The following is a 22,552-nucleotide window of genomic DNA, read 5'->3' as shown; positions in this document are numbered from 1 at the left end:
AATCAACTTAAAAATTTGTGTTCATGCTAAGAATTATTAAATTCCTTTAACACAATGTAATTTGTTGGTTGAATGTAATTTCAATAAAAATTGTAATAACTTAATAATTTAACAGAGTTAAATTTTGCATTACTTTTGAAAATTATAAATTGTTCGTTGAGCCAACACATTATTTTTTAGAGTGTACACAGTTTTGTACTATTATCCTCTAAATGTAAAAATCACAATATTATCGCATCGAGACACGGATATTGATATTATAATAATAATAATGTAAACATAATGTATACAAAACATGTATTTCCGGGGCGAAGCACCTATACCTGTTATAGCTGACTAGAATAAGACTCCCAGATAATTTAGATAGTTCTTTCAACCCTGCACGTGTTCACTATCACCAACTAGAGCTCATTACCTGCTCCATGTTTTCTTCTGAACTGTACTCCGCAGTTATAGCATCATCTGCACCCATGGAAATAACCCTCTACAGTTCTTATCGCGCGCTTCATCTTTTCAGCATACATCCTTAATGACCTGAGCTCAGGTTTAATAATCTGCCAGAGAGGGGTTGATTGAAAAAGACTGGATTTCCTGCAGCTTAGCTTTCATATACTCAGGAGAGCAAAGAGGTCTCTATGCACAGCAGAGACACAGGATGTAAAATCCGCGTGATTAGAGACGGCTCCGAGCCAAACAGCTGACAATCAGAGGTGAACCCAGTGTGGGAGGAGGACGAGAGCACAAAACAGGACAAGAAAGACTGTGTTGTGTTATTGTGCATGTGAGTGTGTGTATCCATTCATGTGAGTGTCCTTGAGTGTGCAGTGTAATGTAAACTAGAATGCGCTTCTCCTAGAATATGTGCGCACATGTGTGTCTAGAGGAGGCGAGCTCTTTGATTGTCACTTCGCTCTTTCAGCATACCGTGCGCTGCATAAAAAAAAAAAAAATCACAAACAGACAGTGAATAATTCAACGCCACAGCAAAGGCAGCACTTGCATGCCAAGTTGTGGAAAAAAATAGTCGCATTGTCAGTTTAAATATATGAACAGAAATGAATAATTCTATGCTTCCGTCTCCCTCTGGAGCGTGCGAGAGTTCTCAGAGAGCGAAAGCTCTTGAGATCGCTGGAGTGTAAACAACAAGCTCGGTGTTTCCACTATCACAGACATGCCATACTGTCCCAAGGGGACCTTTGCCCCTTCATTACAATCCATAAGCGCATGTGACACGTATTTCATTCCAGTTTTTGTGCCTGAATGAGCTCAGAGAGGACTGCAATCGACATCGTTCTTCAGACTTGTCATTGCCACCTGCATCGTTTCAAAACTATCGCTGCTTATGACCTCCCAATAAGCCTCTATACTGATGCTCTGTGACATGGTCATTATCTCTGGGTGAAAGGGCAAGGGTGGTTAATGGCAAGGGTGTCATGGGAGCATTATGAGGCAGCTACTTACTTTGAGTTCATCAGCGTCATAGAAGCTGACTTGTACGGACGGTACCATCCATGACTGGAACAGAGTGCTGAGGATCTGATTGGCCACTGTGTCTGTGATGAAATGAAAGTGCAGTGGGTTTCTCCTGAAAAGAGAGATATGGACATGTTGACATGTTAGGTTTTATATGAATGCATAAGGTAAAGTCTATATTTTAGGTCCATTTTGGGGGGGTTTCACTATTTCTGATGACTATTTTGGCTGGTTTCACTACTTTATTTTGAATGATCCTGTGGTGTGACAAAATATGAAGAGTTCAGATGCAAAAATCTGTGTTTTTTTGTAAATGAGCATTTTTTTTACCAGCAGGCTCCTATGTTTAAAGGTGGTATAGAGGATGTTTTCGTCGACTGAGTTTTTGAAATGAGTGTTTGAAATGATACACATTTTACGACTAGCTAAAACATTCTGACTGTGCTCAACATACAGCGATAGTTTCCTGCTCCTGAAGCAGATTTATATACTTTCACATGGAATTTGAACACCGACTGTAATCGCAGACTGAACGCAACTGGCTCTGACTAGACGCGTTTGAGCGCGATCAGTCATAAGTATCAATTTACATTCATAATCGGCCTTACAATCGTTAAGCCGCGCACACACTTAGTGGATTCATTATGTCGGACTCACCTCATAATCTGCAGTTACTCCTGTCTCCTGACAAAAACATTGCATGCGGCGCATGAAAGTTACTAGAGCGTCTCTCACAAGGAACGTCATGGCAGTGATTGACAAGCCAGAGGGCCAATCCGTGCACGTCTCTCACAATGGCAGTGATTGACAAGCCAGAGGGCCAATCGTTTACGCGATGATCGCGTAAACGATTGGCTGATGTTTTTTAGGCCCTACCTCGTGCACAGATGATGTATATTAATAATATTCCTTTCAGTGCACCTAATAAATAGTCTTTTATCACTTAGTAAAGACAGTTTCAAGTAATATTGCAAAAATGTATAAAACAAAACATCCTCTTTACCACCTTTAAGGTTCAGTAATTTCACTTCAATAGAAATGAAAAAAGGTTATTAGTGAGTTTAGTCAATTCATTGGTCTTTTGCTGCAAAACCAGCTAAGTCCATGTGCACTTTTTTTTTTGCAAAAACCTCTAAGTCCAACTCTTTGGACAACAAAACATAATAAAATGTCAGTTTCTGTCAGTTTTACAGCAGCAAAAGGAACACTGTTGTGTTTACTTACTAATCGCGAAATCCTGTCATTGCCACTGTAACGAAACATGAACGAAACATGATAAAAACTTGCAGCTCTGCAATTGAATGTCGGCTCATACGCACACGTCATTCATCTTGAAATCATATGATTCGATTGGTTCTTCTGTGGACTTAGAGGCTTTTGCTGACAAAGGGAAGTGGCGGTTAGCAGTTTCTGCCAATGAACCGATATTTCTAAATGGACTGACGCTAAGATTTAGCGGATTTGAAGTGAAAGTATTTGATGAACGTAGGCTATATATGTGCGGAGAGCATTCGCTCAATATCATTATCTCATTTTTGACAGAGGTGGAGTTTAGCGACTGTTGCATCTGAACTCTGTATGTAATTTACAGACAAAAAATGTGACAATATGTGTACTTCACAGTATTTATGACTTTAACCTTATTTGAAAATTATCTGAATTTGTGAAATTTCAGGTCAAACTGAATACATGTCAAATAAAATGATAAAATTTACAAAAGAATAGCTAAATCCCAGTTGTTATTCTTTTATGCTTTTGCATACTTAAGAATCCATACACGACACAGCTTTATATATTACCACACAATATACCATCATATTGCTATTTATTTACTATTATACTACGGGGCTGTTGAATGCTTGAATCTGATTGGTTGACAAACGTTCTAAGGTGTGCAAGTTACAGCAAGTTCAGTTACAGCAAAAGAACCAAAACCCACAACGACACTGACCGAGCAAATAAATATAGTAAACAATATTATAAAAACAACAAATAATTTTTTTTTCACACTTTAGATTAGGGTCCAGTTCTCACTGTTAACTAACAATTAACTTGGACGTTAGCCTCAATAAACTAATTACTGCTTAGTAATAGTTAGTAAGGTAGTTGTTAAGTTTAGGTATTGGGTAGGATTTGGGATTTAGAATATCGTCATGCAGAATAAGGCATGAATATGTGCTTTATAAGTACTAATAAACAGCCAATATAGTAATATGCATGCTAATAAGCAACTAGTTAATAGTGAGAATTGTACCCTAAACTAAAGTGTTAGCAATTATTTCCTTTTTTTTTTTGCCACAAAATTACATTTTATAATGTACAGAAAGCACATCCTCTATTCCTCCCACTCTCTCTCCCACGCACACATATACACAGTACGGACACACACTCACACATAAACGTGTTGTCAGTGCTGCTCTGATGATATTATCAGTAAAATAGTTTAGCAACATAAAAGCTGTATGACATTTCTCACTAGCGACATTTCTCTCTTTCTAACAACTGCATTAATAACTAATCTGATAACTGATAGTCTGCTATCAACGGCTCAAGCCTCCGTTACTAGCTCTATAATGATGTTTTGGAATTAGCGATGGAGGCATGGGATGAGATGCGTAAGAAATTAGTCCTACACACAAGAGCGTTTCAAGGACAAAAACCTGACTCATGTCTTGACATCTGAACAATATAGTATAAGTGTAGTATAATTCTTCCTTACTTAATTTCGCTGTCCTTGTTTCTTACCTGTGGAACAGGATGGATTTGACCAGTGTGACCACGTCCCGACTGGCATTGTGACCCGCACATACACATGCCACGTGAATCAGCTGTGTGTGGAGAGAAGAGCCAATGTTTCAGATTGGATTGAAGAATTTCAGCTTTGTTAAAGTATTCTTGAGATTCATTGTGTGGTCTGTGTAGACTTTAAACATCTTATAACATGCAGCGGCCCCTCCAGAAAGAATCTGTACACACTAAAAAGTATACGAATGAAGTTGCAATTAATACAAAAAAATCAACCTACAGTGGCATCTGCCAACAGGTTTTTTTCCATTTGGAAATTCCACTTTGTTTAATATTTTGTTGTCTCACGCAAGTGTCCAAATACTTTGTGGGGCTGGCGTATGTTTCTCTACAGATTTATTCTCACATCTGACAGGATGTATATTCCATCTAACCTCACACTTCTCCGCGGTGGGCGAGCGAGAACACTCGCTGTGATTGGCCCGTTCCTCCGCTGTGTTCTCCACGTCCTCTGGACCGGTGTCTGCCGATGCCACCCACTGCTGGTTGCCATAGTTACCATCGGCAGGCTGGGCAGCCAGGCCCTGCGATTGGCTCAGCTGGAGTCGGATCTGCCGGTTCTCTTCCTCCACCTCTCGAACCCGCGATGCCAGGACATCCCGTTCCAGCAGTCGTGCTTCTGTAGATTCCACCAAGCATGCGGAGAGGAGCAGGGAACGCCCGTCTGATACGGCACAAAAGATTTCATTTATTTCGAGTGATCTTGACAGATTACACCCCAGAGATAGATGGATGAGAGGTAAGGAAATAGGAAGCTTGAGGTGGATTTGCAGAGAGACAATATACGTGAATGTCATTCAGATTTAAGACAGACTCCAAGAGTATCTCAATCTACACATTGCTCTCTGCTAGAATGATTAAAGTAGCAGAAAATTGGTTGTGATCAGAGAGAACAAAGTAACAGGCATCGAATTTATCAGAACGATTTGATGGATTTTCTTGCATTGTGCTCATGTATAAGCGAGTGCAGATCACTCATCCCTGTTAACCAGAGTTGGGTCTTACTGAGCGCAACCATGTCGTTTCTCATCCATTATCCATTAGCATTCGCATTCATCTCAGGCTGTTGGACACAGCAACCCTGGAAGTATGTGATACGAAATCTGCATTTTGCTTACGGGCCCTCGGTTCTGCAACCAGGTTGCTTTGAGCCAATCACCTGAGCTGTAAATGCCATGTGATTAATGACTCTAGAGCCACAGGAAAATGATGTGCAATGACAAAACCACAATAACACACACACGGTCGCTTATCTGCCGTCTATCCTGAGCTGTGATGTCAAAAGGCAGCAGGCGGAGAAAAGTCTATTTCATGCTTTTATGAGCACTCCAAAAACTACAGTATATAATCTATCATTATGAGGTTATTCTACGAAACCCTCTTATTAAAATAATGTACTATTTCAAAAAATAGAAAATGGCAGGAAGTGAACTCTGCAAAGACAAGTAAATAAACCCTTTTTAAAATGTCAACCCTGTTACAAAGATTTTGTTTAGTACGCAGTTGATAAATGAAAAGGATTTTTTTTTTTTTTTTAAATATCAGTATAAATTTCAGCTTCCAAAAAGCACCAGGTAGTGCAGCAGTTCTGAAACTTGATTTATACTTGACCCGTCCGCAAGTTCGCTAGGCAGGCGAAACTGACGTCATGGGGGCTTCAGCGGAAATGCGCATTGAGTGCGCACGAAACCCATTTTGCGTTGTGGTGTGCACGGCCTTTTTTTGTAACTTTGCGTGCTGCTCCGCACTCGAAGATGCGCCACATCGAGCCGATTCTTGCCGAGCAGGTACATCTGTACCGGCATCTCACAGGCACCTAGTTTACACTTACAACATTTACAAAATGAGCGTGCAATTGCAGAAATAAGCCTTTTAAATGAAAATAAAGGCCCGTGTTTAATAAAAAGGTCAATGAAATTAAATAAAAATGTTTAATGAAATTAGAAAATATTTAAGAGATTGTTGTTTAATGTTCTCATATCCATATATTTTGTTCTAATGTCACAAGTAATAAGGTTTTGAGGAAAACATTCCAGGATTTTTCTCCATATAGTGGATGGGTTAAAGGTCCAAATTGCAGTTTCAGTGCAGCTTCAAAGGGTTCTACACGATCCCAGCTGAGGAATAAGGGTCTTATCTAGCGAAACGAATGTTTTCCTCAAAAGCCTTAATTTCTTTTCGACTGAAGAAAGAAAAACATAAACATCTTGGATGACACGGGGGTGAGTAAATTATAAGGAAATTTTAGTTCTGAAGTGAACTAATCCTTTAAGCATAAACGCCTCGTCCGTTTGGGGAGGAGCACATGTAGTCAGCGGAGGCTCGCGCTGTGGAGCCAGGCGAAACTATAAATCAGGCTTCAGCCTTTTGACTCAAATACCCCTACAGTCTAATACCCCCTTTGTGATTCCAGAAGTTTAAAAAAAAACACATCAGAGGAGATTCTGCTGGCAAAAAGAGAAGGCAACAGAGCTCGTAATAAAACATGAACCAACATGGGCTTGGCTTTCCAGAGACGGTGATGGCTGAGGGATTTGAAATGTTGTAAAAGGCCACGCGGAGATGGCGTTTTTATTACTCGACAGGTGAGTCAGGTATTTTATTGAAGAGATAAATTGCCATGTGACAGAGTACACTGTAAAGCATTATCTATTGTGTCACGCAGAGCCGAAGCACAACCAATCCAATGTTCTTCCACAAAATGTATGCAGTTTGGTTTTTAACCACTAGAGGCCCAAAAGTTACATAGTGTACCTTTAAATAAGTGAAATATTAAATTAAATCACAGGGAGTATTTCAAGTAAATATTTTTTCTGAATGAAAATAAACCTTTAATGAAAATGTGTTTTCTTAATATATTTTATAAGTAGTGCTTTACAAAAATATGCAACCACTTTTGTACAGGCCATGTTGTATTGGGAAAACAATCAAAGCTGAAGGGGTTTCAGCCACTCATACCTTACTGCTTAAATACTCATTCAACTTGATATAGCACAATTCAGTGCAATTTATTAACACTTCAAAGCATTCTTTGAAAGAATGTGTAAAATGTTGCTTTTCAGTGCGCTCGTTTCCCAGAGATACATCTCTGCCTTTTTTTTAAAGGATATGACAAGTCTTCTCAAACTCTTTCAGTCGTATGAATACTGATGATCATGTTCTGATAATCTCCCTTTCTGTGTGCTGCATAGGCCTATGTGTGCATACGTGGGACCTTTCTCAGATAGAGATAGATATGTTCACATGCCAGATCGAGAGAAAGAGAACGAGCTTTTGTAATGATTAGCTTTCTAAGATCTGGCTGCAGATCAGTTCTGTTATCAGCACTCCGCAGCGTTATTGTGCGTCTCTGAGGATGACAGACCCATCAGATGAGGATTTTAGCACACAGACCGAGATAAGACTGACTGACAGTCTCAACACCCAAGTCAACCCAGCTTAAGGGGAAAACTCTTTGTCGGTCCAGCCTTTACATCAGAAAACAGAAAATGGGCCTGCGTCTGACTCATAGAGATTGTTTCTTTCCAGAAATCTAAAGATCTGACGATAAGTGCATTGATACTCACTTTCCGAGTTCCCCACAAGAAGGTAAAACCAGGTGAACAGGATGACGAAACTCAGAGACACCACCAGCAACTTCAGCTTCCCTCGGCAGGGGCAGAGCATCCTGGGATTGTGGAGGACTGGGCGGGAGGATTGGATGGAGCGATCAGGTTGGGCTTACTCTCACACTGGTCTCCTGCAGCATCCTTTCTTCTGGAGGAGAGAAAGAGAGAGAGAGAAAGAGGTCATTTGTTAGTAACGCACAGGTCCATGACACATTCTGAAGCGCCAAACAATTGGAACACCTGTCAATCATAGACCTCTAGACATCCACTGCCCCTTGCATGTTGGTTTCTTCATTTTTTTGGAGTACCATGCATAAAATGTCCCCACTATCTGACAGATATCACTGACATAGGTGTAATGCATCTGTGACAGCCCTAGACTCTGTAAATAGCCAAAAAAGCATCAGGGGCCAATCGGACAACTAAGAAACACTCTCTGCCTGTCAGACATTTTGTGGTTGATATTATGGAACTTGGTAGGGTTGCACCAGATGTATATAAATTCTTACTGAAATTCCAATGTGAAGTCCAGGTTAGAGGCTTAGCTATAGTTTTGCATGGATAGACTTTCAACTGAGTGACAGAAATCTGTCATATTCCATTCAAAATATCTAAATTTGTTTTTCAAAGATGAACAAAAGTTATATGGGTTTGGAATGAGATGAGAGCGAGTAAAGGTCTTTGCACACTGAGTTGCACACGTCATCCTAAATATTTGTCACGCACAGAAACCTTGCACACCGAGTCCGATGCGTATTAATTAATCCGTTGTAAAAAAAAAAAAAAGCAAAACAATACAAAATGGAGTCTTCAAGCAGTGAGGATGGTTTTGCTGTCCTCTCCTCTAGAAAAAGGAAATATTGGGTCCATCCAATCCTGAGACTGCGTAGAGAGGAAGGAGAGTTCCACCTCCTTATCAAGGAGCTGCGGGAATATCCCGAGAGATTCAAAGTTTACTTCAGGATGTCAGTTTGATGCTTTGCTAGCGAGCCACGTATTAAAAAGAAGACCACCAATATGTATTCCGCACTTTGTTTGCCATACAGTACTTTGTGCTGTAGATGAAGTGGATCAACTTGTCAGACGTCATTTTGGATATTGGTTTTTGCTTGTACGGTGGCTCTGAGCTGTCAAAACACCTCTCAAAATGCTTGCTTGGGATGCAAAAAATGTTTCGGAGGCAGTGTGTTAACATGATTGACACAACATGAGGTCGTACCTATTTTTTAATGTGTGAAAATTTTGAAGTGTGCTTTAATGATGACATTTCTGAAATTTCTGGGTGAGCTATGATTAAAGCCCACGATACACATCAAAGTACTGGCAATGAAGAAGTTGTCGCATCATGTCGCATGCGTCTGAGCCAAAAAGTTGCCCTTGAACACACCGCAAAGACTACAGCCAATAGCTAACCAATGCATACAATCATCACTTTTGCTGTTCTTCTTGTACACTGGTTCATAAAGCTGAACAGCCAATAAGAGTGATCTGTCTGACTGCCCGATTCAACATGCTCAATCAGCTAAAAAGCCACAGACGAGGTCTGACTAGTGCCAACGGTAAGGAACACACTGTAAAAACTGAGCTGACATATGCTCAACCAATGCCTGATGCTGACCAACGGATGACCGATGAATTTTAAGTTGTATGCTCTCCATAAAGAAATGCAAATTCTCATAATATAATGATCCAATAGCAGCCTTCAAATGTGTGAGCAGAAATTTCAGTTTATCCTTGATTCAGAATGTTTTGATTAGCACCACAGAGTTGCAGTATTTACACTTTTGAAAATGAATATGGCATGCTTATAGTTATCTCTACATATTAAGGTGAGACAGAAGACATTAAGCGATTCACCATCGAAAAAATAGCACGCTTTAAATATTTGGGCTAATTATCCCTTGATCTACCAATAAAAGTCTAACACTCTCAACACATTTTATCATATTTGAAATCATTCCACAGAATTTATTTCCAAAATCAGTGAAAATCTGATAATACATCACTAAAAATTCCCAGGTTTGACTTTCATCAAAGCTTCTAAACACAAATATGCAGTATAATGCATTCAGCCGCCCTATAAAAGCGTCAGTACGGAAAGACAGATATTGCAGGTATTGGTATAATAATAAATATCGATCTGATGTTGTTTTCCTTCGTCGTGCAGTATTGTGTCTGCATTAAAAGCGTGACAGGCTTCCACTCCTGGCTTTTGGCTGGTCCAGAGCAACTCTCTGTAAGCCTCTCTGCACGCCACTTTACGGCACGCATTCATGTCTGTGTTCACGCCACGTGGGCAACACGACAGCCATTGTTTACACCACTCTTAATTAAAGATTGAGCCGTGGGAGGCTCTCCATCACCCCAGCAGACGCAGATTAACAACAGAAAAAAGAAAAAGAGGGAGAGGGAGTGGGAGAAAGGAGACAGTAAGAGAGACAAAATCGTCTTTGTTTTATTATGAGCTTAATTAATCACACTTCTGTATAATTAGACATACGCCTGCAGGAAACAAGATTGGATGCTGACAGTAATAAGCAAACAAACAAATAAATAAATAAATACATACATACATAAATAAAAAATAAAAGATAGATAGACAGACAGACAGACAGACAGACATCTTGACAGAGAGTGTGCCTTTTTTAAAATTATTACCTTTCTCCTCCTGGGATTTTGGAGGTGGTATTTCAGATGCTGACTGCGATGGCTTTCATATGTTCATTAATGATTGCTTATCTCACACAGCTGCAGTTCTAGGCATTTTTTTTCCTGCTGTTCAAAGCTTATTTATATTTTGGGTTTATTATTTATTTATTTTGCCATCCTGTGTAATGCCATGCTGTTATAACATTTTAAGGACGCAACGAAACCAAAATTGTCAATCAATCATATATTTATAAGGGCAATGCATGCATTAATATGTAAATTCTGTCATTAATTACTCACTCTCATGTTGTTCCAAACCCATAAGATTTTTGTTTATCTTCAGAACACAAATTAAGATCTTTTTGATGAAATATGAGAGCTTTCTGTCCCTCCATAGACAGCTATATGGAACTGAAACTCAAAGAATCTCAAAAAGATTGTAAAACCAATCCATATGAATTTAGTGATTTAGTCCAAATTTTCTGAAGAGATTTGATCGCTTTTTATGATGAACAGATTTAAGATTTTTACTCACATATGAACAATGATCAGTGAACATAAACAGAAGCTCAACCGAACCTGTTTGAACCATGAGAACAAACCTCCTGAGGAAGCTCAAATGTGCTGCGTAACACAAGAATGAACCTCACTGGTTCTCAAACGTCATGCAAACATGCGCTGATAAATGTTTATATGTGAATAAAAGCCTAAATTCAATCTGTTCATCATATAAAGTGATTGTCTCTTCAGAAAATTAGGACTAAACCACTCAATTCATATGGATTAGTTTTACAATCTCTTTATGAACTTTGTGAAGCGTCAAAGTGTCAGTTGCGTATTTCATCTATTTTGCTCTGATTTCATCAAAAATATCTTCACTTATGTTCCTAAGATGAATGAAAGTCTTATGGGTGTGGAACAACATGAGGGTGAATATTTAATGACAGAATTTTCATTTTTGGGTGAACTATCCCTTTAAGGTACAATGGATCATAGTTCATCATTGTAATACATTAGTTATATTGTAATATTAATTCTGTGGTAGTAATAAATATTTCATAGATACACTCTAAAAAAATGCTGGGTTAAAAACAACCCAAGTTGCATTGAAATTTCATCCAATCAAATGCTCTCTACAATCAGAATGTCCCGCCCTCTAATAGCATCACCTCTGTCTGAACTTTCACGACACCTGAATTTAAAATTGGCAAAGTAAGCTTACACACCAACCCTTAAAATTTGTCTTTAATGCACTGGTTCTCAATCCTGGTCCTGGCACCCCACCGCTCTGTACATTTTGTATGTCTCTCTTATCTGATGCACAGTTCAGTTCATGGAGCTCCTCGTAATGAGCTGATGATCTGAATCAGGTGTGTTAGATAAGAGAGACACACAACATGTGCAAAGCAGTGGGGTGCCGGGACTAGAATTAAAACCACTGCTTTAATGAATAGTTCATACCAAAATTCTAACTGATTTATCAAAAAAATGAGAAAATATTGTTTAAATGTATGTTTTAGGATTCATAAAATGCTACACTCTAAAAAAAATGCTGGGTTAAAAACAACCCAAGTTCGGTTGAAAATGGACAAACCCAGTGGTTGGGTTAAAAGTTTGCCCAACTAGCTGGGCAGTTTTATTTAACCCAACTATTGTTTAAATTACTATATGGCTGGCTTAAAATGAACCCCAAATAGATTGGAAATTAAAAATCAGACACATAATAACTAGAGGCAAAAATAATAATCAAAAGGTGAACGTTTATTAATAAACAATTTAATAAATGTTTATAGTTAATTTTAAAGGGTTAGTTCACCCAAAAATGAAAATTATGTCATTAATGACTCACCCTCATGTCGTTCCAAACCCGTAAGACCTCCGTTCATCTTCGGAACACAGTTTAAGATATTTTAGATTTAGTCCGAGAGCTTTCTGTCCCTCCATTGAAAATGTTTGTATACTGTCCATGTCCAGAAAGGTAATAAAAACATCATCAAAGTAGTCCATGTGACATCAGTGGGTTAGTTAGAAGTTTTTGAAGCATCGAAAATACATTTCAAAATGTCGTGGATGTCCTAATCACCTAAAACAACCACGGCAACGTAAAAGTGCATTACCAACGCCGACAGATGAAAGGATTCAATGGAATCAATTAAATGGAAAGGATTCCGGAAGAGAATACAATGCTGAATAATTTTTGGACCAAAATGTATTTTCGATGCTTCAACAAATTCTAACTGACCCTCTGATGTCACATGGACTACTTTGATGATGTTTTTATTACCTTTCTGGACATGGACAGTCTACACTCTAAAAAATGCTGGGTTAAAAACAACCCAAGTTGGGTTGAAAATGGACAAACCCAGCGATTGGGTTATTTTTAACCCAGCGGTTGGGTTAAATGTTTGCCCAACCTGCTGGGTAGTTTTATTTAAACCAACTATTGTTTAAAAATTGCTATATGGCTGGCTTAAAATGAACCCAAAATAGTTGGGAAATTAAAAACCAGATGCAATTAGAGGCAACAATAATAGACAAAAGGTGAATGTTTATTAATAAGCTTTAATATTTTATTAATATAAATGTAATAGTTTAATCGTTTATTAATATAAATGTATTAATAAGCAATTTAATAAATGTTTATTGTTTAATAATTATTCATTGAACATTAATAAATGTTCATTTCCAGCATACTTTGGGTTCATTTTAATTAAGCAATACAGTAATTTTTAAACAATAGTTGAGTTAAATAAAACTACCCAGCAGGTTGGGCAAACATTTAACCCTACCGCTGGGTTAAAACAACCCAATTGCTGGGTTTGTCCATTTTCAACCCAACTTGGGTTGTTTTTAACCCAGCATTTTTTAGAGTGTAACGTACATACACTTTCAATGGAGGGACAGAAAGTTCTCGGACTAAATCTAAAATGTCTTATGGGTTTGGAACGACATGAGGGTGAGTCATTAATGACATAATTTTCATTTTTGGGTGAACTAACCCTTTAAGCAAGCAATGCAGTAATTTTTTAACAATAGTTTAGTTAAATAAAACTACCCAGCAGATTGGGCAAACATTTAACCCAACCGCTGGGTTAAAACAACCCAATTGTTGGGTTTGTCCATTTTCAACCCAACTTGGGTTGTTTTTAACCCAGCATTTTTTAGAGTGTATCTATGAAATATTTATTACTAATTAAACACACTACAGACCCCAAATCTCCCTCTGTGTTTCTTGGATTAAGAAAGACAGGTTTGAAATGATCTGACAGAATTAATTAACCCTTTAATCAGTGATTGCTAGCATCAACAGGCTTATTTACTGCTACTGCTACAGGCTTATCTACTGCTTTTCTGTACTGCGTACAACCCTTTTGACTGGTAGTGCACAGTGACTGCAGTCAGAATGTTTGTTTATTTGTGTGTATTGTTGGAATCTGAGCTTGGATTGAGCTGTGCTGTGTGGTCACCACTGTAATTGATAAATGATGTCCTTCATCACCTGACCCTGCTGACACCACCTTTGTTTGTTTGTTTGTCTGTTATGTATGGCACTCTCGCACACTCAAGGCCATCCTGAGCTCTTCACCGCTCGTTAACAGATTACAACCACCCACACACACACACACTTGCCACGGCTGCAAAAACACTCTCTCAAACTTTAGCGATGGATAACCAAGTATGTGCGGCTGGAGAGAAAAAAAGAGAGAAGCAGAAAATGTGCCAAAAGAGTTTGTGTGAACTACATTAAGTGCTAGCACAGTATGTGAGTCTACTCATCTTGAGTCAAAGCTGTCTGAATGAAGAAAAAATCAGTTAGAATAAAGCATAAATGAACTTGGTGGGACTCCATTAAGAGAATGCAGTGTAGACACATAGTTGACCTTCATTAATGGGCCTTGTGAAATGTAACCTCAAGCAATTAACCCAGAGAAGCCATTTCTGGAGTGCATTCTGCAGCCTTTTCAAAACCAACAATATTGCTAAAAACTTCTCTTCATTACACAGACAGAACTCATACTGACAGGGATACAAAGAGGTTAACTAGAAAAAATGTACTGACTGTCTCCTTCAGTCGTGCATAACGTATAATTCAGTCACCCGCGAATGACCAATGACACAATGTGACTCTTTCGTTCATCCATCAAATATCACCATGGGTCAATTATGTGACTTTTTTTTGTTTACAGATCTACTACTTTATTTTTAGGAGCCAAGCACCAAAGATGCATAGGCACCTATTGTAATCGTTGGCGTTCTTATTCTTTTTCTTCCGTTTCCGCTTGGGAAGTCTATGGCAGCCCATAGAACAACATGCGGAAAAGTTATGAAATTTGGCACACAGATAGAGGCCATTTTGAACTGTGTCCATAGCAAATTTGGAGTCTCTAACTCAATCCCTCTAGCGCCACCAGCAGTCCAAAGTTGCACTCACGTTTATGCTAATAACTTTAAAACCGTAAGGGCTAGAAACAAAATGCATTATTTCAATGTCATTTTCTGTCATGAAAATTTTCCACTATTGTGAATTTTCTGGAAAACCTTCTTTTCGTTACCCTTGATCATCTTCAGACCATGGCAATAAAATGTTATGGAATTCAAGTCGATTCGTTAAACCGTTTTTGAAAAATGCACAAACAAATTTTATTTAGCGCTTCTGAAAATAGACGTAAGGCTGTATCTCCTCAACGCTTTATCGTATTCCGACCAAACTTGCTCCATGTCATCACAAGCATGACCTGAGGTAGTATGCTGCATTTCGGCACAGCATCACCTACTGGCCCGGAGATACGAAAAATGGCTACAGACAATAAATGAGAAATCTTGTATAATCAACATCAACTACTGAATAAAAAGTCTGGTATGATTCGCAGAAGGTCGTAAAAAAGAAAAGTAGTGTAATTAATACATATATTATCTCTTATTTCTTTTGCTGTCATGTGACATCACAGGAATCCGCACAAAAATGAATTTCATCTTCATAAATATATTGGATAATAAAGATTAAAATGCATATATATTATGTTTAAAGTGTAAAGAAAAATGTGCTATTTACTGTGCTACCACTTGACATTTTCAGACTGTTAATAAATCAAACATTTTTTTAATAAATCAAAATTTTGGGGGGGAAATGTAACCAACATCAACATCAACTTCAGAACTTTGGCACATGCACAGGGCCTCGAGCAGCAACAGCAATCTAATAAAAGACACCTATGTTACCTAAATAAATGATTACATGTAATGATGATAGAAATCAGAATAAATGGTAGTTTAATTAGCCTGACAGCTGTTGATTGCTGGCTGCCAAACAATGTGGCAACGTTGGCAATTTAATATAGAATGTGCATTTACAGGTGTGCATAAATTGGCTATTTTACAGCACTTTTAATCCTGCTCATCCATTTAAAATTAAGTGTCAGAATTACTTGCCTTATAAACTCGATTTTTTGCCTTATAAACTTTTTATTTTTATGACAGCGGACATTCATATTTGTCATTGACTCCTATTTACAAAGAAGCACTGGGCTAAGAGAAGGTGATTCTAGTCCCACATTGCCTAGACAAAAACATACACCAGCTGAACTCACATGGCCAATTTTCTGCTCTTTCTCATTTCATCTGCATAAAGATCATTAAGACGTGATTGGACACATCTACTTGGCCAGACACCTTTCTCTCACTGTAGTCCCTTCTTCTTCTCCTCTCCTGTCCGTTCAGACTTTACAGGCGTCCTGCTGGTGAACGTCCAGCACTAAAGGTCAGCTGTTTGTAAATCCAAACGGCCAGGTTCCCACTATGTGCCCCCTTGCAGTAAGAAAATGTCTTTCAACTGCTGCCAGAACCCTGTGTCCTCAGAGCACCTCTTCAGTTAAATACACCCTTTCACCCTTGTTACACCCAGTTGATTCTGAACTGGAAATACAATGTAAATTGATTGGAACTGGACTGGAAAACTTAGTAACATAGGTATATTGGAATACATAGGTATATTGCAATTTTAGATTGAATCATTTGAAATGTTGCATCTTACATGGAGGTGCAAAACATTTTCAAAATCAACTAGTCAGTGGGTGACACAATGACTAGACAACTAATCAGTGGTTTTGGGTTCATCTGATCCCACCCAGACCCATTTCTTAGGTGTATTCTTGAATTCAAAAGACAAAGCACTACGGAACAGAACATAGAGTACTAGTAGAGTATTAGTAGTCTGCTTAATATCTGCTAACACTTTATTTTGATGCTCCCAAACAGACATTCTACTGACGATTCATAACTTAATCTACTTAAACTAATCAAATGAATCTACTAACCCTTATTCTACTAACCCTAACAGTCTAATACTCAACTAATACTCCAATGAGAGTTAGTTGACGTGTAAACTTATAGTCAACAGAATGCATGTAGGGGACCATTAAATAAAGTCTAACCCTTTTTCTGTTAAAGCTGAGTATAACTTTAAAACGTTAAAAATCCCTGACTTTTCCATAAATGTGTATTTTATGTTAAAATAATTTCTAAAAAAAAATTACACTCAATTCATCTTTAAAAAAAGGTTTTCCGTGAGAATCTCATTCTAAACCCTCAGAATTCTTTCTTTTTTAAATCTACCTATTCCGTCTAACTTCTTCTCTTCATGCGCAGTAGATGAAAATATCCTGAATTGTTTACCGAAGTGTAATGGATGTGGCACCTGTTTTGAGGACCCAGCAGGGAGAACGTCTCCTCAGTTTGCATTGGCACAGGTAAGCTGAAACCTGCCTTTTCCATGGCTCATCAGCAGCACATAAATCTCTCTGCTCATATCTCTCATCTGCTGCTTATTAATATTCTCTGAACAGAGCGAGTAAGGAGAAACCACAGATGACACAGCATCACTTCAGGCCTTGTCTCTACCGCTTGTGGGAGTAGAACGGCACAAATGCTTTAGAGTTGAGGTCACATTGGGTTTTAACTCTCATTTTTGTGTCTTATATTACAAAACCTGCCTATTCTTGCTCAGGCTGAACGCTAAAATGCCACCTCAGCCAAATCTGCACTGCCCGGTCAATCTTTCCAAACAGGAAATGCATTGCTGTTTATGGCTTCTGTTTAAGATGCTTTTTAATAGGTCACTTTGCAGAGGATCTTTATGACACAGGGCTTTTAAGAGGTGAAAGGCCTCCACCCAAATCCATTAAAAGAGAGAGAAAGAGTGATAGTGAAAGTAAAAAAGAAAGCAAAGCAAGTGAGAGAGAGAAGGAGAGAGTAGGGTCAAGGTGGGCTAGCTGGGCAGCTTTGATAAGGATCTTTAGCTGAACAAGCAACGAGCCTCACAAGCCTTCTCTACAGGGACAGGTGCCCTAGTAAAACAAGAATTACTGAGGCTGTGTAGTGGAGGGAGGTGAAATACTATACATAACACTCAGCCCCCACTGGCTTTTATAGCCTACATACTCATCTCATCTGCAGTATAAGGCAGTACACATTAAACCAGTGAGCCCCTTTTAGTGCACTCCAGTATTGATCTGGGTGAGCAAACAGTCCACACACAATCTTATCTCAACATTGCACTTATCAACCTATATAAGTTCCATGAATTTGTAAAAATACAGTTCTGTAACAGCTTAAAACCTCTATATGTCCATTTAGATGCTTATTTTGTAGAACAGTCATTGTACACAAAATGCTGCTGTTTCCAGAGCAAGGTAGGATCGCACTGTTCATAAGGTAATACATCCTAGGTGTATAAGACTTTCTGAATCTCAAGAAAGTGCATACATCCACCATAAACGTACTCCACACGGCTCCGGGTGGTTAATAAAGGCCTTCTGAAGCGAAGCAATGCGTTTATGTAAGAAAAATACCCATATTTAACAAGTTATAAAGTAAAATATCTAGCTTCCGCCAGACCGCCTTCCGTATTCAACTTACGAAAAATAATGGATGGATGAATTTTCTTGAGCTTCATACTTGTTGATCCTGTTCACTTCCATTATAAAGCTTAGGTGTGTTAGGATATTTATTAATATAACTCTGATTGTGTTCATCAGAAAGAAGAAAGTCATATACACCTAGGATGTCTTGAGGGTGGGTAAATCTTGGGGTAATTTTCATTTTAAAGTGAACTAATCCTTTAAAGCTGAAGAGTGTATTTATTTATTTTTTTCAGTTTGAAGCTGAGATACAGTACAGTCCAAAAGTTTGGAACCACTAAGATTTTTAATGTTTTTAAAAGAAGTTTCGTCTGCTCACCAAGGCTACATTTATTTAATTAAAAATACAGTAAAAAACAGTAATATTGTGAAATATTATTACAATTTAAAATAACTGTGTACTATTTAAATATATTTGACAAAGTAATTTATTCCTGTGATGCAAAGCTGAATTTTCAGCATCGTTACTCCAGTCTTCAGTGTCACATGATCCTTCAGAAATCATTCTAATATGCTGATCTGCTGCTCAAGAAACATTTATGATTATTTTCAATGTTGAAAACAGTTGTACTTTTTTTTTCAGGATTCCTTGATGAATAGAAAGTTCAAAAGAACAGCATTTATCTGAAATACAAAGCTTCTGTAGCATTATACACTACCGTTCAAAAGTTTGGGGTCAGTAAGAATTTTTATTTTTATTTTTTTGAAAAGAAATGAAAGAAATTAATACTTTTATTCAGCAAGGATGCATTAAATCAATCAAAAGTGGCAGTAAAGACATTTATAATGTTACAAAAGATTCGATTTCAGATAAACACTTTCTTTTCATCAAATAATCCTGAAAAAAAATATTGTACACAAATATTTTGTACAATTGTACACATTAAATGTTTCTTGAGCAGCAGATCAGCATATTAGAATGATTTCTGAAGGATCATGCGACACTGAAGACTGGAGTAATGATGCTGAAAATTCAGCTTTGCCATCACAGGAATAAATTACTTTGTGAAATATATTCAAATAGAAAACAGTTATTTTAAATTGTAATAATATTTCACAATATTACTGTTTTTTACTGTATTTTTAATTAAATAAATGTAGCCTTGGTGAGCAGATGAAACTTCTTTTAAAAACATTAAAAATCTTAGTGGTTCCAAACTTTTGGACTGTACTGTAGGTGTATAATGTCCAATTTATAATTTCTCAAATCTGATTTGCATGAGCAGCGTTCCAAGAGCACTGATATGTAGTTTAAAATTTTGTCTGTTTTTGTTATAGAAAAATGGTCAGCCTGGGAGATGTATATTAATGGTGCCAGTTTTTAACTGACTCTTTCAGCAGGTTACACTGTTTCGCCAATAGGTGGCGACAAGCAACCGTCTTTATAAGTGAGTCATTTGAATCACTCAATCAAACTATTTGTTTGAAATGCTTATTCATTCAGTGACTGGCTGCATCTGAAATGTCATACTTCCTACAATATTTAGTAGGCGAAAAGAGTATTAAGTCTAAATTAGTATTTATAAAACAGTACCCAGATGACCTACAACTTTCAATGTGATTCCAAAATGTGCATCCAATGCACTTTACTATCCTGTGAGGCCAAAGGAGAGGATTTGTGAATGGCAATGACAACATGATGAGTACGTCTGGATTACATTTATTTTTCACACATTCATACTAAATAGAACATACTTTTTTAATGGTCGCAAAGTAATTACTTATTCAAAAGATACACCTACTCAATGCAGTATGTGATTTTAGATGTAGCCACCTTCTTTATGAGAGTGTCGTTGAATCATTCACCTGATTCATTCAAAAATACTAAATGAAACAACTGTCACTGAATCATTCACTCAACTGATTCATTTAAAAATTCATTCAGTAACAAAGCATCACTACTGCTTATCCTTTATCCATCCTTTATGTACTTTGAAGTGTTAATATAAGCAATAACACACACAAAAATGTGCTACGTTATGAACTATCACCATTGTGCCCTTGAGCACTTACGGTAACCCCATGTTACAGTGGGGTTGTTCCTGTGACAACTGTATAAAATGCTACATTATATAGATGAATATTTAATCTATTCAACTTTGTCATGTTCATGTTCTGTTGGTGGATAGGACAGGTGGGACCAGCTCCACTGCTGCTGTCAGTCACAGTATGATAATGCCCTTAACATGGAAGGGAATCTCTGTGGGGAAGACCTGGATTTACGACAGCATTGCCCTTTAAATGAGGGACTTTGTAATGTGAATATAATCAGTGATTATAATCAGGGATGAGATCTCTTTGATTAAAGCACAATCACTTCAGCACTGTCTGCGCACACAGTGTTTTACGGGCAGTTCTGGATTTCCAGCATCTAACTAGCAAGCACTTCTCACATTTTAATCACAGGCACTACCTTCTAAGACACCTTGTTCAAAGGGATGCCCAATATATCTCTACCATACCAGTTATTGGCTGACATTACAGATTTTTTAATTCATATGAGTATTGGATGGATATTGGTCAGTATTGGATATTTATTTGGTGACGCATTTAGATAATCTTTATATGGAAGCTTGTTTCCGCCATGAAATAAAAAATAAAAAAGGTAATAGTGAGTTTTTTATCTCACAATTCTGACTTTTTTTCCTCGCAATTGCGAGTTTATATCTCACAATTCTGACTTTTTTCTTATAAAGTTAGAATTGTTATATATAAACTCACAATTGCGAGTTATAAAGTCAGAATTGTGAGTCATAGTCAGAATTGTGAGATATAAACTCGAATTGTGTGTTATAATGTCCAATTGTGAGAGAAAAAAGACTGATGTTTTTTCTCAGAATTGTGAGTTTATATTATGCAATTCTGACTTTATAACAAAATCCCTACCAAAATTTGATATGACAATCCCAAAATGCGTTGCAATGACCTGTTTTCCCGTTTTACATGCAAACCAATAACCTTGCAACACAAGTAAACCTTGTTTACAAGACTTTATAAATAAATTAGTGTATTTCCCAGTAGTGACATCAAAACGTAATCACTCGTGTATCTGACTACATCCGAAATAGCCTACTTCCCTACTAAACAGTAGGCGAAAAACAGTATGTGACAAAAGAAATATGTCCAAATTTACAGTACTCTGAAAAGAATAGGCAAAAAGTACCCGGATGACCTACTACTTCTGCCAAGATTCTGTGTGCATAAAATGGACACTTTACTATCCCATGAGGCCACGGGAGAAGATTTATGAATGCCAGTGAAGCGACCAAAGTACCTTCCAAGGATGCGACGCAACCGACGCTGGTAGGTCATGTGATAAGGGCAACATGGCGAACGCAGTACGTCCAGATTACATTCATACTACACAAACTCATTCTATATAGAACATACGTTTTAGCAGTCGAGAAGTAATTACTTATTCAAAATAAGTACCTACTCAAGAGAGCAAGCGATTTCGAACGCAGCCAATGACTCTGAGTATTCCATTTGTTATGTCTGTTGTGAGAAAGAAAAAAAAAAAAAAGAATTAAAAATGTCAGTGGGAAACTTATCCTCTCATGCAGTTACAGATGCAGCATATTAACTGTGGCATTTCTGTTTGAGATGAGAATAAATTTTTTTACTTTCTTCTTCGGTTAAGCCCTACAGTGAAACAGTCGCTCTGTTTGGGTGCACTTAAATCCACAGTAAGGGGGCTTTCTTGTCACATTTCACACATGCACACTTCAATAAGCCCAGAGAATGCAGGTTAATGAGTTTACATGCCAGGAGGAATCAGGGTAAGGGGCAAAAAGATAGAGGGTGAATTGAGGCTGATTGGGACACTTTTTGACATTGAGGCATTTGAGGTGCCTGGGAAAAAGTGTCCCAATCAACCTGAATTCATCCCTACCTCCATCTACTATACAATATTTCACAAACTGTTATTCTTGTTTGATTATTCTGCTGTTTCCATGCTGTTATGGCATGCAAAACAATTTTTTCCAACTGTTTGTGGATTTAGGGTGTGTTCAAACTTGTAATGTTTGGTTCGATTAAAACGACCCCTGGTGCAATTGCTCTGTTAGTACAGTTCATTTGAACACGTGCGAACGCTGCCAT

At 37.8% G+C, this 22,552-nt stretch overlaps 1 protein-coding gene across 11 annotated transcripts in view; it reads right to left on the bottom strand.

Moving 5' to 3' along the window:
• The window catches only part of large2 (LARGE xylosyl- and glucuronyltransferase 2), a 163,971-nt gene that overhangs the window by 12,356 nt on the left and 129,063 nt on the right, over positions 1–22,552 (bottom strand). For all 11 annotated transcript variants that reach the window (XM_048169579.1, XM_048169582.1, XM_048169586.1 and 8 more), the window contains 4 exons: positions 7,845–8,034; positions 4,653–4,942; positions 4,219–4,301; positions 1,462–1,585 (listed from right to left, as the gene is read on the bottom strand). In XM_048169579.1, the coding sequence (XP_048025536.1) occupies positions 1,462–1,585; positions 4,219–4,301; positions 4,653–4,942; positions 7,845–7,944 (597 nt within the window). In that variant the 5' untranslated portion in view covers positions 7,945–8,034. The remainder of the gene's footprint in view (positions 1–1,461; positions 1,586–4,218; positions 4,302–4,652; positions 4,943–7,844; positions 8,035–22,552) is intronic.

This window comes from Megalobrama amblycephala, linkage group LG19 (genome assembly GCF_018812025.1).
Source record: "Megalobrama amblycephala isolate DHTTF-2021 linkage group LG19, ASM1881202v1, whole genome shotgun sequence".
Taxonomy (NCBI): Eukaryota; Metazoa; Chordata; class Actinopteri; order Cypriniformes; family Xenocyprididae; genus Megalobrama; species Megalobrama amblycephala.
Note: the sequence above shows the minus strand (reverse complement) of the source record. Positions and strands in the feature narration are given on the sequence as shown.